This window comes from Trachurus trachurus (assembly GCF_905171665.1).
Source record: "Trachurus trachurus genome assembly, chromosome: 23".
In the NCBI taxonomy this organism is placed as follows: domain Eukaryota; kingdom Metazoa; phylum Chordata; class Actinopteri; order Carangiformes; family Carangidae; genus Trachurus; species Trachurus trachurus.
Window position 1 is genome coordinate 7277847 of NC_139912.1, and position 19054 is coordinate 7296900.

At 41.9% G+C, this 19054-nt stretch overlaps 1 protein-coding gene across 1 annotated transcript in view; it reads right to left on the reverse strand.

Annotated features, from left to right (window-relative positions):
- Nucleotides 1-17867, reverse strand: part of LOC311006833 (fatty acyl-CoA reductase 1) — a gene marked incomplete at its 3' end in the record, with an annotated part of 61091 nt that extends 43224 nt beyond the window's left edge. The window contains exon 1 of the mRNA XM_083999816.1: nt 17649-17867. Within this exon, the coding sequence (XP_083855942.1) occupies nt 17649-17657 (9 nt within the window). The 5' untranslated portion in view covers nt 17658-17867. The remainder of the gene's footprint in view (nt 1-17648) is intronic.
- Nucleotides 17868-19054: the final 1187 nt, after the last annotated feature.

The window sequence follows — 19054 nt, forward strand, 5'->3', positions numbered from 1 at the left end:
GTTGTAGGATACAAGGAAAGTTTTCTCCTCGGCTTACAGCAGAGCAGAGTGACTGACAGACCCATGTTTCAGACCAAACACTCTATATAAGTGATTGCTGTCGGAAGATATAACTATTTAAGACTTATATTAACACAAATATTCCACTTACTTCTGCTTTAAGGTGCCATGAAGGCATCACGGGCATACGGCTGCTTATACACACGATAATGTTTCTGCTCAAGTAGGAGAGGAAATTAGCGAGTCTTTACCCAGAGGGAGTGGGTGAGGAGGGCGGGGCCACGACCCGATCATAAAGATTAGATTAATAAAAACCCATCAGCCCCTGGTAATAACTTTTTTTTTTTTTTTTAAAGCGCCTCATAATTGCCGGTGAAGACAGACTCACCCTGACCACTTGCCAACCAGATCCACAGTGTAACACGACCTCATTCATGAGCTCAACCTGTTGTCAACTGTTTTCAATATTACAAGGAAAAACTTTAAGGATGAAACTTGTAGCTCAGGTAACACTGATTTTATAAAGTGTGACAACAAACTAACATAGTTAAATCTGTGGCATGAGAATAACACACAGTTGGTGTAGTAGGCTAGTAGGCTAGTTGGAGCTGCTGTCATTATAATAATATAGGACATATTGCAGTTGCAAAAAGATAACTCCAACTAATAATGTGACCTCATATCATGTCAAAAAATAAAAATATATTAAAGTGTTGATGTTATATTTGTTGGGTCTTGTATTTAAAACAACCATCGTGCATCTGGAGAACATTAATCTTACAGGCTGGTTCGTCTCTGTAGCAGCTCATTCTTCATTTAAAAACTCTACGCCGTGACACATTTGACCTTCAGAAAACAAACTGCAGCACCTGTGGTTCAGATATTACACTTGGACATTTTGTGGTTTTTCAGTTTCAGTCCTATTTAGGAGTGTAGGCCTAATTAAAGTGAGCGAGTTAGCGAAGAAAACTAACAGTTGAAGCTCATGTTATAGTAGGCCTACTGATCATTCACACTTTTTTTTAGCATATTATAGAGCATTATAATAAAATAAACTTAATATCATATTGAAATCATTTGATATTGGCCAAACTCATAATTCATCATGAATTAGCAAATAACAAGCTAACAGCGAGTTAGCGAGGAAAACTAACAGTTGAAGCTCATGTTATAGTACAGTGGTGATCATTCACACTTTTTTTTGAACATCATGCAGCATTATAATAAAATAAACTTAATATCATTTTGAAATCATTTCATATTGGCATCTTTTTAATTGATTAATTGCGTCATGCAAATAACAAGCTTGTGCTACAAAAATGGACAAAAGCATTTGCTACAGGAAAGACATGACTTGAAAATGTGATTATTATTTGTTATTTTAGTAATAAAAGTAAGAAGTCTTTTTTTTCTAGTTTAGTAAAAGTAAAAGAGGTCCCCGCCCAGATGCTCATGCTTCAACATGGCAGAGTCATAGACAGTGTGTGAATATGTGTCAGAGCTGCTGCAGCTGCTCACAAAGGTTTAATGAACAGTCGACTGAGCTCCTCCCTATACAGAAAGAAAAAGTTTAGTCACAGCCTGAACTCTCTCTTTCCTTTCAGTCCAAGCCTCTTTCCATGATGACGAATCAGTTAAACATCTTTCCCATCATCCTTCAGCTCCACTCCCCCGCTGCAGCAGCAGCAGCACTTGAGGTGGCGGCACTGCCCCTCGAAACAAACCCACGTAATTGCCCAGAAAAAGAAAAAAAAAGAAAAGAGAGAGGGCCCTTATCCAAGAAGCATTAGCAGTGTTAAAAAAAAAGAAAAACAAGCAGATCTTCTGTTTCTCTTCTTTTTTTCTGAGGCAGCAAAAGGCTAATCTAATAAGAATTAATTATCTCGGCCGTGGGCTTCAAGGATTTAAGCTGCATCTCTTTGATTTCATTTTTTCTCACACAATAAAAAAGAAAAACAACAAAAGACAGTTTCAAGTCCACGCATGAAGGTCGTTGCTCAACATCAGCTGTGTGTGTGTGTGTGTCTGTGTGTAGAAGCATCAGTGTGTGTGTGTGTGTGTGTGTGTGTGTGTGTGTGTGTGTGTGTGTGTGTGTGTGTGTGTGTGTGTGTGTGTGTGTCTGATCTGATGATGGAGGGACTCTGTAATTACAGCAGCGTCTCTGAGTCACGGAGCCGCTCGGTGTCGCTTTACACCTGGACCAGACCCAGACGGCGCTCATTGTGCTCCGGAGCGCTGAGCCACGGGGCCGAGAGGTCACGACCCCGAACCGCATGGTCACGGTGAGATGACTCAACACAACAACAACAAGAAGAAGCACAACAACAAGAAGCACGACACCACCACATTGTCACTGCCTTTGTACGATGATGCAACAACTAGAGCTGCACAATCAATCCAAATCTAAGTGATATTATGTTCAAGTGCACTACTCAAAACATACATTTTTAACAGCAACTATCCTTTTAAAAACACATTCTTGGTTGAAAACAAACAAAACAAAAAAGTTAAAGTATAATTTCCTGTTTAAAGACAAATGACGTAGATAAATTAAATGTAGTTTGGAGAAGTCGACAGGGAGAAGAAGGCAGCAGAGCTCTTAGCACGTCGGATGCAATTACTCTGCAGTTCCTCCATGAATGAACATTATACAACAAGTAGTTCCGACCAAGCAATCTGATTGGTCGACAAGACATTTAGAACGTACTCAAATCAGCATGACAGCAGCACGCCTAACTCATCACTAAACATATTACTCCGCCATGTCATGTTGTTTTACCATCCATGGATTCTTATTTTTATTATTTTAGAAACTTTATGTTACTCGTGAAAATAAATCACAAACTAAATCAACCTCCTGTAGAGTGCTCCTTTCAGATGCCAAACTCAAATTTTAGAACAATTAAATAACCTTTTTTTAGTGAATATATACAGTCAGAGAGACACTAGTTGTAACCGTGGTGAAAATATAATATGGCCTGGAGCTAAATATTTCGTTGGATAAAACGGAAGATACCTCTATATATGGGCTTTTAAATAATCTGGAGTAATCTAAATGTTTGGCTTTCCCCATCAGCTGTGTCGGCGACGCGGTAAGTTATTGATTTAGTTCGGTTTCGAAAGTCCAAGACCGTGATAAAACATTAACGTCGGCTCAGAGTTCACTCATCTGGGACTAGAAAATCCTTTCTGTTGCTAGGTCGTTACTAAGGGTCGGATTATTTGCTGTAGAGGTAAACTAGGTTCCATTACACATAGGAGTCTACTGACGTGACTGATTGTGTTTCAGGTATTAGTCGGACCCCATGTATTCCCATGGAAACGGGAAGCACACTCGCAAAAACCTTTCAAATTTGAGAGCGAATTGTCCATCAAAATGAATAGCCTATATTTTGATGATACACTTTATTCTGTTGGTAATAGTTGTATAATCGCAAGCGCCTCGGTCCTGACCGCATCACTGTCGTGCTCAAATGACGTTAAAGCGCACCCTCGAGGGTAATATCGCTTAATTTGATTGGAGCTGAAGCAGAAGAGTGGGAGTGGGGGAGTCATTAAGGAGTGGGAGAGGGGGGTTGTTTTGGATGCACAGTCTGAAAACTCATCTGCTTTATGAGGCCGACGGGACGTTTTATTTGATTCATCATCGGACAAGTTTGAGTTCATGCGTCTTATAAACTGAATGGACTTGTGGGAAATTATGTTAAAATGCAAAACCGACCCTCGAGGTGCATGAATGTTTTTCTCATGTAGAGATTTACTGACCGTCTGCACAGTGTTTCGGTAGTATAACGTTCATGCCCTATATAACTCTTACAGCGGAGCAGATGGAGCAGCACGCACCAAGAGATCGACCGTCACAACCTTATGTTATATCTCACTGCAGAGCCGAAGCTGCAAAATACAAACTCAAATCATACTGTAGATCACATTTTAGTGTGAAGGGCCATTTTTATTTTCCATTTTCACTTTAAAAACCAACCAATTTTCTTCCACGGCCTTGTACATGGCCTATAAGTTATACCAAACACAAACGCGTCCCTTCATGTCTTGAGAGGAACATGATTTGTTGTGCAGGGCCTCTCCATAGCAACACAACAGTTACAATGCCAAACAATGTTGTGATATTTTATCTTTCTCATTCTTTTCTATTTCATATTGACACTTGGCTGGACTGCGATTGATTGTGCAGCCTCAAACAAACTGCAAACAAAAGTAGACAATAAGTTGTGCTTAATGTAGAAATATTGTCATTTTTATTCCCACAATGCAATGCATTTCCCATTTCCGGTTGCAGACATGTAAATCAACATTACGCAATGGTTTAGACTCTCAGTATCTCACTGACTGTGGAGTAAAGTATGAAGCTTTACTGTAGTGGGAGGAGGAGGGGGGAGAGGGGGGAGGGGAGGGAGTGAATGAGGGAGTGTTTTTGGACACAGCGTTGGATTTGTTTGATTTTCTCTCCACATGCTCTTGTGATGTGATGTGATGTGCGGGTCGACTCGTCTCATTGGACATAATATACCCACACACAGTCCACAGCTGCACGGACAGAAAACCCAAGTGCAGCCATTATCACAGCAGCCTCACAGATCCAGACCACGACGACGAGGAGCAGCGACCAAGGGGGCGTACAGGCCTTAATTAAACCGACACTTTCAACCCCCGTTATCACCGGGAGGAAGAGGAGGAGGAAGAGGAGGAGGAAGAGGAGGAGGAGGAGGAGGAGGAGGAGGAGGAGGAGGAGGAAGAAGAGGAGGAAGAGGAGGAGGAGGAGGAGGACCGGGGCTCTGGCCACAGCCGTCCTGTCACTTATCCTGCAGCCTCATTTTCCTAATGTGGAAACAGGGACGGATCCAGAGCTCAGCGAGGCTCAGAGGGGGCGACTCCTCCCCTGACATCATCTTTATATTTACTGGTTATCATCGAGTTAATGATCCAAAGAAAACTCATTCAAAAAACTAACAATATTAGTTGTTCGGGTATGCAGCAATCCTTTTTTTCCCCTGATGTTTTTCTATAAGAAATAATGTATACTTGAATCTTTGTAAATGTTTTAATACCAACTGTATACATCTTCAAAACCCAATAAAAAAAAGTTTGGAAAAAAAACTAACAATATTAGAGATGAATTTAATATACTCACGTATATACAGACCATCTTCCACTACAACATCAATTCATAGCACTATTTGCACTAGTATAGCATTCATCTAACTGTTGATGTTGTTTTTTGTCTTTGTATGTTTCTGTTGTTTTACACTTGTCTTGTATCACTTAAAGGGACAACAAGGAGTTTCTATTCGGTTATAAAAAAGTCTCACGTTAATGTGGATGAATCTCTGCTACCCACACTTGTTAATGGCTCCATTTTCGATAAATATATCGTTGACGGAAATGCTGGGCGAGCCGACCAGCGTTTCCTTACTTTCGGTTTCGTGGCGTAACGCAGCTGAATCGCCGTTTATGGTCAGGACTACGACGGTAACTGAACCTCTTTGAACCTCTGACTTTAATTCTTGATGAATTAAAACATGAGTCTGTCTTCCGCCGGTCAAATAATTTTACGGTGCGCGCGGAGGCTCATAAATGTAGTGTGAAAACACTTCGCTTTTCCAAAACTCCTCGTTGTCCCTTTTTTGCAATTTCATCTTTTTGTCAAGTAGATCCTGATTCCTGTTTAAAAACGAATGTGTTTTTCCACTGTTACATATAAACATGAGCATAGCTGTTTATTTAGTGTAGGTTTAACTGATTAATGTACAGTACAGCACTGTTTGCACTAGTGTTGCATTTGTCTTTGTTTATTTGTCTTGTCTAACTGTTTAATATGTTGTTTTTTGTCTTAGTATGTTTTCACTTGTCTTGTATTTGCGTCACTTAATAAAAAAAGGAAGTGTTGTAACTTTAAAAAAGAGAAAGTTGAAGAGTTGAGATGGGAGTATTTTTGCAATTTCATCTTTTTGTCAAGTATATTCTGATCCCCGTTTAAAAACGAATGTGTTTTTCCACTGTTACATATAAACATGTGTAGAAGTGTAGAAGAAATGTAGGTTTAACTGATTAATTAGTATTTATGCTTTACAACGTCGTTAAATAATGAAACTAAAATTTCGCTTCAACTTGCGTAACCCCTCGTCCCTGAGCTTCTGTGGCTACCATGTAGGAACACAGTTATCTTCTTCAGACACCAGGTGGGACGACAACGTGGCAGCGTGAGCTAATGACAGTGAGGAGATCAACATCTCAACATGTGGTTCAACAGGTTTTTCTTAAGTGTCTGATCTGATCAAACCACAGTCGATTAACGTCTGCGGCAGCGCGACTCATTAAGACTCAGATAGAGGAAGCAGCTGGAGCTAACATCAGCACAGTCACGTTTCCATTAGGACAAGAAGACGTCCTGGTGGGAAGACATTAACTTCCTGGTGGGAAGACATTAGAGATGAGCTGGTGTTTGTTTCACACATTGCAAAAGATTCAAGAAAACTTACATTGTCATTTCAGCTATTTACGAGCGCAGTGTGATGAAAGAAAAAGTGAAGTTTCTGCAGAACCATGATGCTAAAAAACAAAAAACAGAAATGACGCAGCTGAAAAGTCTGAGTCCAACAACATGTTGACCACAAATCGAAGTGGATGCAAAGTGCTTGTACATCCTGCATTTTTTTTTTTTTTAACAGTGCGGTTTTGCATCAAACCTAATTCCTTTTACCGTCTACTCCCAGCAGCCCTGAAGTAGCAGCAGCCAACCGTGGCTACGTGTTGTTAAAAGCAACAAATGGCTGAAAATCTTGAGAAAACGGATTCAAACAGATTACACACTTTTTTATTTCAGTCATTCCAGCTGAAGAACAACAGAAAACCAGCTGAAAACCTGTAATTATTCCTTTTTTTTATTCACGGTAGGCTATGTCACATTTTAGCCGTCGCTTCCCATCTCTCTATCTGAAGACTTAACTGGTATGAATGGACACAGATAAGCGGGCCAGCAAGTTCATTTTAATCACCATGATGTAACTTTACACTGTTATAATTAATGACTCGTCCATGTTTGAGAGCAGCAGTTCGCCGGCGTGTAAACCGATACGTGTGACCAAGTGATTTAATCAGGCATCCGCTGCATAGATGGATTACACCGAACGCACAAGAGCCATGTCGCACTTTGCACACACGCAAACTCAAGAGCTTCTACCTGAGTTTCCTGCAGCCCTGGTTTATAATTAATGACAGAGCTGTTGGAGTATCCTAAACCAATCCGTCCCTCCATCCGTCCCTTCCTCCCCTCCCTACGGTTATTTGGATTAGAGCCGAGGCAGAAAACACCACAACACCACTCGTGGGTTTGAACACAAGAGGCATGAACATCCACAGATTATTTCAGATTTATGCTGCTAGTGGACAGATTAGGATACAGTAATGCAACAGGATTTAACACTATACCATCATAATCTTTTTATCTTTGGTGACAGCAACACAAGGGGAACACCCTCCTCCTGAAATAACAGCACACACACACACAGCAACGAACACACACACAAACTCACTGTCATATGTTCCAGATTTTTATCACAACTCGACAGGAATGAGCAAACACACTTCTCTCTGGAGGAGATGAGCAGCCTGTAAAAACATGCAAACACGGCCGAGCAGTTGATTTCTGTGAATGGAGGATAAATACACTGCAGCCAGAAGGACTGTCACGTTGTTGTTGATGTGCGTGAGTGTTTGTGTTTGCATGTTTGTGTGTGTGTGTGTGTTTCAGGGAAAAAGAGGAAGCAATCGGCTTTGGCTATCTGCTCGGTACAAGACCATGAGGGGGGAGATTAGGAGAAAGGCTGCTCTCTTCCTGGGACTGCAGTGAGGATGCATGTGGTCTTTGGAGGAGCCACTTACACAGAGATTGGTGTGGTCCAAAATAGCAACTTGTGTGCACTTGAGATTTTTCCTCAATAAATGTGGAATCTCTCTAGGATTCAAGATGCTTTAAAGGTGGATGTCCATGTGTAGTGTGATTATAAAGTAGCTTCTATATTAAAGCAGAAGTAAGTGGTCCGGTCGTTTTCGCTAATGCTGCGTTCCAGGCAGGCTTTTGAAATCGTAAATTACAGCTTCAAGTCACAACTTACGACTTTGTAGCGTTCCAGGCAACCCACTCGTGTTTTTCCGACCTGTTTTACCGGTGAAAGTCACTATAACGGCCACTCGTAACTTCCGACCTGTGAACTCGTACCAGATCGAACTGGTACGACTTCACGGTCGGAAAAATACGAGTTTCCTTGAACGCACCATAACAGTCCTCGTCCCTACGTCACCACATTCACGGCGTCCCTTGGCTGCACACACAGCCCTGCATGCCGTTCTCTCTCCTCATTGGATAAAAACTGTAGGATACGATAAATGTTTTCTCCTCGGCTCAGAGCAGAGCAGAGTGACTGAGAGACCCGTGTTTCAGACCAAACACTCTATGTAAGTGATTGCTGTCGGAAGATATAACTATTTAAGACTTATATTAACACAAATATATCACTTACTTCTGCTTTAATAGTGTGAAAGTATCAAAGCCTTGGTTCACAGAGAAATGCACACAGCTTGTATTCAGAAAACGAGCCATTAGGACTTCCTGTGACTTTGTGATGTCACAACAAAGCCCCGCCCACCTGGACCCAAACAGCCATCCAACACTTTGCAGGATTTGGTTTCTCTTGAGTCTTTTATTCTGAAATTTTAATAATTGGATCACTCAGAAAACAGGCAGTCAATCAGAAGATTGACTGCCACTCTGATTGGCTGACACCGACGAGAAGAGCCTGAGAGAGGAAATAAAACTACACTGAGATGGGTTTTTTTTTTGTTCATTCTTCTTATGGATCAGCACTTCAAAATAAAACACTGGTAAAATCTTAAATATGGGGCCCTCAAGCTTCATTTGAGCAGATCGGCTACAATAAGGAAGAAAAAAAAAAGTTGATTCATGACATCACATCCTTCGTGTGGCATATCCTAATTCTGATCAAGCTTCCTGCCACAGTTACCACAGCAAGCTGCATTATGGGTCATGTGAGAATGAAAAGCTTGAATGAAAAACAACGCTGAGGCAGAACATTTGATTCTTGGCTTTAATGACTTTAGCAATTAATTATCAATCAACTAACACCGAGTTCACTCATCAGTGTTTTATCCCTATCCTTCCTTCCAAAACCAAAAGCAAAAAAGTAAAAAGGCTTTTATTTTGGCAGCAGAATAAATACATGCGGAGAATCAGAGGCCTTGCAGTCGAAAACAACATGCTAAAGGTCTTTATTAAATAGCAGATAAATGGAGCTATTTACTCCCTTTGATCCGTTTGCATTCTCACTCTAATAAACTGCCTGATGGCTGACTTCAAAGCCGTCCTGGGAGGGGCCGCCTTTATCTCCCCTGCACCCGGCCGGTCCTGTGCTGCATTGTGTCGCCTGTGACTGACGAGGGATACAATCACAATAAGCTGCTGCTCTCTCTCTCTCGTCTCTGAAACACCCTGTTAGACATTCACGCTCATGCAGGTCTGGAGGGAAAAGAAAAAAAAAAAAAAAAGACTGACGTATATGAGGAAGCTATGCAAAAGGCCGTCGTCTATACATCGAAGGCTGGGCGTCCGTCCAAAACAGTCCCAGATATGGACAACGAGGTTGGGCCACCCAGCCGCAGACATGGAGGTCTGTCCCAGACAAACATCAATCCCAATTACCCCCAAAGGCTTCTTCTTCTTCTTTATCTTCTTGCACAAACTTTAAAGATGTCGCAGCGTGCCTGAGGAGGGTTGGTCTGAGATGGAAAAACGATTCACTCTTACAGTAACCGAGCAGCGTGTGACAGCCCGAGGCGAGCGGCGCCTGTCAGTCCAGTCAATCAGCCCCGTCGCCTCAAAGACGAACAAGACTGTCAAGGGGAGCCGGAGGAGGTCGGCCTTGTTTGACAGGACGGCGCTTATACAAACAGTTGAAACAAGGCCAGCTCTGATAAGAGAGGAACATGTTGATCAAGCGAACTAACTATTGATGTCTTATTTATAATAAAATATCTCTGGGTAGTAGCTGCTTTTATCATCCTGGACAGGAACAGCAATGCTCTCCTCAAACACAAGTGGGCGTGATGGGGAAGGCATCACTTTCAAAATAGTCCTACAGAGCTGCCCCTCCCTTCAAGTTAAACAGCTTCTTCTCGACTCACCCTGCTGGTTTACACACTAGAAGAGGAATGTCTTTTACCATCTAATTATCCTGTTTCAGCTGAAAGTGTGTCTTTAAAGAGTAATAAACACACCCAGGGGCCTTTAAGGCTCAAATATTGGACCTGCCATGAGCTTTGTTGTGTGTTTTCTGATCCAGACTCTGAGGTGGTCTCAACAAGTGACTCGCGATTACAGTAAGTGGCGTCAGCTCGGGCGTGCACCGAGACAAATTATCGGCCCATGACGGCGCAGTGTCGGTCGACCTGCCCTGCTGTGCTGAGTGGCATCAACTCTCGGAGATGTGCAACAGCAGAAACCCTGCACCGTCCAACAAGTCGCAACAATAACAACACCCACAACACAGCAGATTCATGACCCCCCTCCATCCGTCATTGCAAAACTCACTTACAAGGAAGATGACTCAACATGGGAACTTTCACTAAACTTTCACCATAAAAGGTCAAGATGATCGGTACAGGTTAATCAATAAGTTCATTCATACTCCTTCACCTAACCCCTTGCAACAAAGTGGCAATAGTGTTCCCCTATGAAATTAGACACCAGGAATAAACCGTAATACATCATTATCTCCATCATATGCATTGATACTAGTTCATTTTCAACATCTGCTGCATCAGTCATGGAGACATGTATGGAGAAATCTGGGACTGTGGTGCATAACAGAAAACCTCCCTATGAAGACTGGGGTTGTAATCTGCAGACATGAGATTGAACATACAATAATGGTTGTCGTCATTATAAAATCCTTATTAAATGGTGGAAATACAAACATTTATGTGTCTCTTGTGCATCCATGTTGCTGGTGTATTTTGGCAAATTTGTTCTGAAGAATCTTTAAAAAAGGGATTCATTGGCCTGATCCTTATCCAAAAGAGAATCGGGATACACTAACTCTTGATGTGAACATCAGGGCTAAGGGGAAGAAATACGACTTGGCCCTTTAGCTGCATCTTTGTTTTAAAAAAAATTACTTTTGATTTCATTATCATTTCAATATCTTATCGTCTACTTCAAATGCATCAAACCTCCTCTCTCCTGCTCTTGGTCTTGTGTTCGACAGCCTTCTTCTGCATGTGGTGGTCACTGACTCCATTAATCAACGCTGGCTGGGTGACTCACTGCCAGAAATTGCCCCTAAATCCTTTCCATTACGCTGCGGTGACACGCTGTTAACAGAGAACCTGTGAGGTTCAATGTCATTCAGCCCATCACATCGCAACACAACCCCCCCCCCACCCCCCCCCCCACCCCCGCCGCCGCCGCCTCTCTGGATATTAGCAGGCCAGGAGGCCCACAGGATCCACAGATGGAGTGGGTGCTGCAAGGTGACCGATGCCAATTTACAACATCTGTCTGAAGCTTCGACAAAGTCGTTTTTTTGGTGCTCAGTCAAAGAAGCCGGAGCTCGTAAATGTTGAATGTCTAAGCGGCAGCCAAACAAGCAGTTTGCCTCCAGACAGCACAATAGAAAATAAGTCAACAAGTCTGACCTGACGTGCAGAGCTGCTTTTAGCACCTGATACTTATTCTACAGACACCTTTCACTGTGGTTTGATTCTAACTCTTATGTGGGAACCAACCAAGGACAAACTACAGTACATTCATCTCAAAGAGTCGCTAAGTGATCAACAAAACCTTGTCTGCTTAATGTTTATTTTCATCTCATCTTTAGGCTACTTCTTCTTTATTTTTCTGCTGAATTATTTACCCACGTTACCTCAGACCCTGACGACACGAGAGGGAATAAAAGGAGCGAGCTGCTGAAGGATTTTCATTTGAAAATGGTCAGCAAAAAAAAAAAAAAAAAAAAGAAAAGTTGAGTACATGTATTGATTTTTTGACTGAAGAGCCGAACCCTTCAAAACACTTGAAAGCTGAATCAAAACAGGATGTCCTTAAAAGGACCGTCCTCAAGGTGAATGTGAGATCCACACGCCCCCCTCTCTACCTCCCCCCTCCGCCTCTCTCTCGGGGCCCCGACCCCCTTTCTCCTGCTCATTTATTCTCCACATCCGCCGCCTTCTGCAGCGAGTGCAGATTCGAACATATCTGGGTCCTCCCGTGAGGAAACGTCCAACCACAGGTGCAGGGACGGCGGCGCCTTCGTTAAGCCTGGCCCCGGCCGACAGCTACGCCGTGTGCTACTTTTACCTGATTTATTTCATCTTCCTTTCTTTTTTTCTTCTTTTTTTGATATTAAGCAGCTGCACTTTCTGTTTACTGTTCGTTTTTTTACTAAGCTCTTCAGTGTTTTGCTTCTTGAACTGCAGCGTTTATCATCCAGGCTGAGTCGTCGTCAAACTGGCAGAAAGACACCACCGCCGCTGCTAACAGAGTTGTGTTGTTCTTTTCAATGTTCTTTCACCATGATGTTGCTGTTGGCATTATGTAAAATGTCAATCAGGGGTGGGTGACAAGTAATGAAGTAAAACAGCTTTGTCAAGTTTGGAAGATAAAAGAAAAGAACACATGACACATACCATTGACATTATGACCTCTCTCTAGGAGGCAACTCTTTTGTTCCAGGCTGGAATATCTAGGCCTATTATTAACCATCTCAACCTGTTTAGTAACTCCCTGATCTTTCATGCATTCATGAGCCCCAGAGGATAATGGCTTTTCATTTTAGGTCACTTCACTTACCCTGGGAAACATCTCAGCATCTCATAGATGAATAGCACCAAACATAATGACGGCCATCTTTTCTTCCAGTTCTGCTGATACTGACAACTCAAAGGTCAATAAGTTGAAAAATACTAAAAATTAAACTAATAAAAGCAACTGAAGAAATGATCAGCGACGACTCCAGCTAATAAAAACACAATTTTCCTATTGAAGTTTCTGAATATTCTTCTGCAGTTTATCAATTGTGTGTCTTTCTACATAAGTCGTTGCCTGCTGAATCTCTCTGGGTGTTTAAAATTCAAATAAATATGAAATTTCTCTGACATGTCATACCAATAGCTACAATCTAGGGATGCACGATGACATTCAATACAGATAATTAACGGTACAGATAATTATTGGCAAAAATAAACAGTTAAGTTTGATTTGACACAATAAGAAATGTCAGTCATAACTGTTCTTGTTTTTGTTCTGATCGCAGTAGTGATGTCTGTTATAATACTTGGTTACGTCAGAGGCAGAGCTATAATGTTAATTTCATCTTTACTCACTACATTTTAGACTTTCAGGTATATAAACTATTTAAAATATTATTGGTTATCAGTAGTAGTGGGGAAAAGAGTTATCATGCATCCCTACTACAGTATAATCGATAGCTGCAGCCTTAGTATTCAACCTCATATCTCAAGAACTCATCAATCAGATTACTCTCAGTACTCCTGTGATCATATTTCAAAAATAAAATGTTGATTTAAGATCTCAAACATCACAGACTCTGAAGCTGATGACGTTTCCTCTGATGTGATCTTCACAGGACAGAGGACACCGTATGATGAGGCAGGCCTTCCTCCTTTTGATGTGGACAGTAAAAAAAAAAAAAAAAAAAAGCACCACTGGGGTATCATGGGTGATTTATGGTCGTATATCTTTCCGGAGAATTCCCCTGAGGAGGCGAATCAATTCCAGGAATTTACTTCTCGAAAGCTTCTCGAAAATGTCAAAGCAGAGACTTATGTGTATGATCCACTGAATTTACATCCTGATAAAAATCTAAGGTTTGTTAACAGAGAAGACGGTGGCAGTGCTCACACAACACCGACATAGATAGAGATTTATCTCCTCTGCATCCTCCTCTCTCACCCACCGGACCACGTCTTCTTTATAAGCTGAAGCTGCGGACGCTGGTGCAGAGGAGGAACAGCTCTCACGCCGCACTCCCATCATGCCTCTGCACCCACTGCACTGTACTGAACTGAACTGAACTGAACTGCTACCACCCCCTGTGGTCTAGAAATCCATGGAGGAGGAGGAAGAGCAAACAGAGACGCATCTACTTAGCATTTAAAGATTTATGAAGCGCTGCAACAGGAGGCAGGAGGAAGGAAGTGGCTCGCTCATGTAAAGCAGAGGCTTAGAAAAAAAAAAAATGAATGAGAGCGGCTGCACACGTGTAAACAAGACAGTTTTTAGACCTGGAAGATCAGTTCCTCGTTATGAAATCCAACTTTTAAGATCTTAGAAAACAACTAAGCTGCATCAAACACAACAACGACCACAGGCAGACACGTATGTGAAGCCAGGTCGAGAAAAAAACACCATCTGATCACATTTAAAGCAGCTTTAAGACGTCTATGAACATGTGGACACACTTACCTAACGCTTATCTGCAGGGGAAAAAAAGAAGAAAAAAAAGATATATAGGTCATCACCATCCTGAGATGATAATTAGCTCTTTTTGTGATCCTGTTTTAGAATCAGCTCAAGACTCTTTTTCTCATTTCTCCTCTTAAAGCCGTGACGGTGACAACGACTCGAGCGGCGTTTATGATGATCACACATCAAAACACCTTCTGGGGGGGAAGAGGGAGACAAATCTGCTCACACCATATGATGATGAACTGAGATTTTATATTAAGCCTTTTTCAAAATAAGAGGGGGAAAAAAATAAAACATGAGCTGTGTGTACGTTTCATTTAACACCATCGCCAGGAGCGTTGTGCATCCAAATGTCTCAACGGGAAACAAATTCATGACTCAGCATGGACTATTTTACTTCATTAAGACGACAAGTCCACTTATCACACAAGATAAAGTATCTACATTGATCTGGAGCTGCGCTTATATTGCTTTACTGTGTGTATTATGCATGTTTGTGTCAATCAAATGGAGATATAGTGGTATTAATAATTGTTTTTTTTTTATATTTAATGCAAAAATATCTATTGTTCTTCCAGCTCTTTAGATTTGTGGGCCACAGTAAATTGATTATTATTTTGAAGACGTCACATCAGTGTTCAATGATGTTCTACAAAACAAGATTGTTCTCATGACATTTTTAAGCGTTAGGCTAAACAGTTTGTGTCAATACAGTGGAGCTGTGTGTGCGTGCGCATTAACATTAGTAAATTAGCATGTTCTGTTCTGTTTCTCTTCAGCAGCTTGTTTGCAATGTTGCCTGCAGCGAATAAAGTGATTCACAATGGAGCCACATTGAGCCCCTGGCTCTCCATTTGTCTGACATACCATACATGTAGTGCAGTTTCATGTGCCTTTTCTACTTTGTTCTGCAGCTTAAATGTTGCTAAGTATGTAAATAAATAGGGCTATGTCAATAGTGACTACTGTGAGATCACGCTTAAACTTTACCTGAGGCAAGTTTTTACAAACGGAAACAAGAAATTTCTTATAATCTCGTCCATTAAATTGATATTTATGCATTTAAACTGACCAGTCACACATGCTACCTCTGATTAAATGGACATGAGGCTGTTTTAATGTATAACGTTGGCAATAAGGATGCTGTCCATTATACACACAGACTGAGAGAGGGCTGCAATGAATGGGACTGTAGAGCAGGTTAGGCTGGTGGTGCTTTATGATGCTTATCATGGGGGTTTTACGTCCCTGGCTGTAAATATATGAACACAACAGTGATATGGGTAGTAAAGTGTACCTACAGTAAAAATCAAATGCAGCACCAAACATCTGGGCTCTATGGAGGAATTTTCCATTAAACCACCTGCATGTGGTCAGATCATGTGCATCCAAAACATGAACAAATAATAATGAATGAAATAATAATAATAACAACACTGAGGCCTAATGTGAACACAGGCTGTTGTAGGCTACATGCATGATCAGCTGGACTCTCTGTCATCTCAGTCAGACCACAGCTCATCAACCAGGGGCTGATTCAAGCCACTCGCCTCCACATGGCAAAGCCTCAGAGACGGACAGTGGAAAAAACGACAGACGCGGTGGTTTCTGGTTCTCAGCGACACAACATGGCTCCTGCTTCTCCTCGGACTCAACTCATTCACCGCCGCACAGAAAATATAACGAAATGAACGTGTTTTGGGTTTTTTTTTTCAAAACAAATCCGTGCAAACATTTTCCGTTGGATGACGTAAAGAAAGGTGTTCTGTGAGCTACTTCCGGTGAAACTTTTCATAATAAAACCCGAAAAAGTGAGGGGAAGGAAAATTGGTAGCCTACCAACTTATCAATTTGTCATCAGTTGACACATATTTGAAAAATGTGCACATTACATCAGTCCGGAAAGCCAAAGATATAGAGAAAAGCAACAGATCTTCATATCTGAATAACAGGAAGCAAAGCTGACATTCTTGATTAATCAGCCGATCAAAACAACTGAACAATCAACTGATATTCACACAAACACTTGAAGAAGATATACAAACAATGACAACATAGGCTACTGTAGGCTATATTCTGAAAGAGCCAACCCAGTTGCCTTCAATTAGGCCTATAGCTAGTAGCCTACTTAACAACAATATTTTGAAGGAGCGGATACGTTTAGAAAGACACCTTCTGATAGGCATTTAAAACCACAAATGTTCATGGAAACTAGCCAGGTAATGAAATTGCTACTACGTAAACATGTGGGCCTGCACCAACTAACTTGTGCAAGTCTAAATGTAAGATAGTAGCCTAATCATAAGATTAAAAATCCATTATAAAATGTGCTTCATATTGCATGTTCTACCTGTATTGATTGAGATCCTGATATAGGCCTAAGATAAAGGCTATACAAAATCTACATAGCCTACAATAACTTCAAGAAAAAAAACTGCAATAAGGTAAAAAAAAAAAAAAAAAAAAAAAAAAAAAAAAGGTATTTAAACTTATTTAAAACTATTCTGCTAAAATAATGCATGAATCCAGCAGCTGATTCCACCATCGGTTGATACTTTTATATGCTTTTGTTTTGAAGGCCTGGCTCCACATTTCCTGTCTGGTAGCGGCTACTGGTCTCCAACTTACCGCCGCCGCTGCTCCTCCACGCCGCCGCCGCCGCCGCCGCTGACTGCGGCTCGAACCGACGCCGCTGTCCGCCGCCCTGTCGTCTGGAGGCGGATACAGCTCCTTGCTAACTACGCTCTCTCTCTCCCTCTCTCTTGACACGCAGCCCACCACGTTCAGGTTCAACCATTAAAATAAAGATAAACACAGATTTTTTTTTCTTCTTTTCCTCAGCTATCTCTCTCTTTATTTGTGTATGTGTGTCTGTGTGTGTGTGGTCGTAATAATAAACCTTTCCAGCGTTTTCATCCCCGGCGTGTTGATGCTGCTCACTCCCGCGGCCACACCGCCGCCGACAAAACCGGTGGAAGATGCTCCACCACCAGCGGCGTGCCACAGCAGACCACCGCTTCCCTGAATCCATATTTAATCCCCCACCACCCACAGACAAAAAAGAAAACACCACTAACACTAAACACCCACCCACGGGGGGAAAGTGAAAGGGGGATAAATTGCTCCCTACCGTGGACATGGGTCGGTGCGGGTGTCTCCTGCTTCCTCTCGCGGCTGTCAAAGAGGCTGTGCGGTGCAGCAGCTGCGGACTCTCTGCCTCCTCCCACCGGCCGCCCCTGGGCTCCGGCTGCTGGGTTACTTCCACCGTGAAACAAGCCCCGGTTCGAGTCCTGCTGCTGCTGCTGCTGCTGCTGCTGCTGCTGCGCTTACTCCCTCCCTGACTGCTTCCCTGCCTGTCTGTGTGCAGACTGTAGGCTACAGCAGCTAGACTAGACAGACTGGCTCGCTGCTTTCACCGATATAAGACAGTGAGAGTGAGTGGGCAGGGCCGGGCCCGGGCGTGTCGGTGTCACCCACCCACCACCGGCCCGTGGGCACCTCCCCTCTCTCTCCTCGGCCCACGCCGGTAGCCTACACGCCGCTCCACTGTGCGCAAACTGTCTGAGCGCCACGACAAACTTCATTCAAAAATCTAGGAAGTTCACCCCACTTGATGACAATACAGAGGGGTAGTTTGACACATAAGGGTCTTTCTCTCTGTAAAAAACACAAAAATAAAGCATATTTTTTCTGAAATAGACTAGGCCTATAGTTTATTGGATTTTTTTTTTTAATTATCCTATTATTTTTTGACAAAACGTGTAAACTTGGTCCATTTCTGTGAAGAATGATCATGTAAAGGTTTGAAAGATTCAAACCCAATCTCCATGCAGCTAAATAAAATAAAATAAAAAATATTATATCCTATGGAATTCCTATTGATCCATTATCAATTCAATATTATTTGGTATAGGCCTACATAAGGCCTACATAATATTCAGACATGTCCATATAACCCTAACCCTACTTAGATCAAGTTGAAACTCAACATATCCAAACAGATTAACAATAAATCCTCTTATCTGAGGTTCAGGAAGCAAAGATTAATATTCTTGATTAATAAATGAATTAATCAACTAATAAACTCTTTTTTTTTTCTCTCTCTCTCTGTCAACTGAATAATATACCAATATGAACTACAAAAGTCAGATTTCTATTGACCCAGATGAGGTGGATCCACCACATAATAAGTATTTTGTTACTGCTGGACTGGTCATTTGATCTGGACATTAACAACCAGATCGACATTATCTACGATCACACGATGATGTCATCAACTTTGTCTGTGTCTAATTATGTGAAACAGCACACGACTTATCTCCTGCACATAAAATCACCCACTGAACACACACACACACAAACACACACACACACACAGCTCTTAAACTGAACCCATTGTTCACTCTGCTGCTGCTGAGCCCTCATGTCAGGGCAGGCCCTTAACTATCGACATCTGCATAAAGAGACGCACAGGCGTTTGTTCTCCTGGCTGCAAAACAATCATGTATAATTAAACTCAGGTCCCAGAATCAAAAA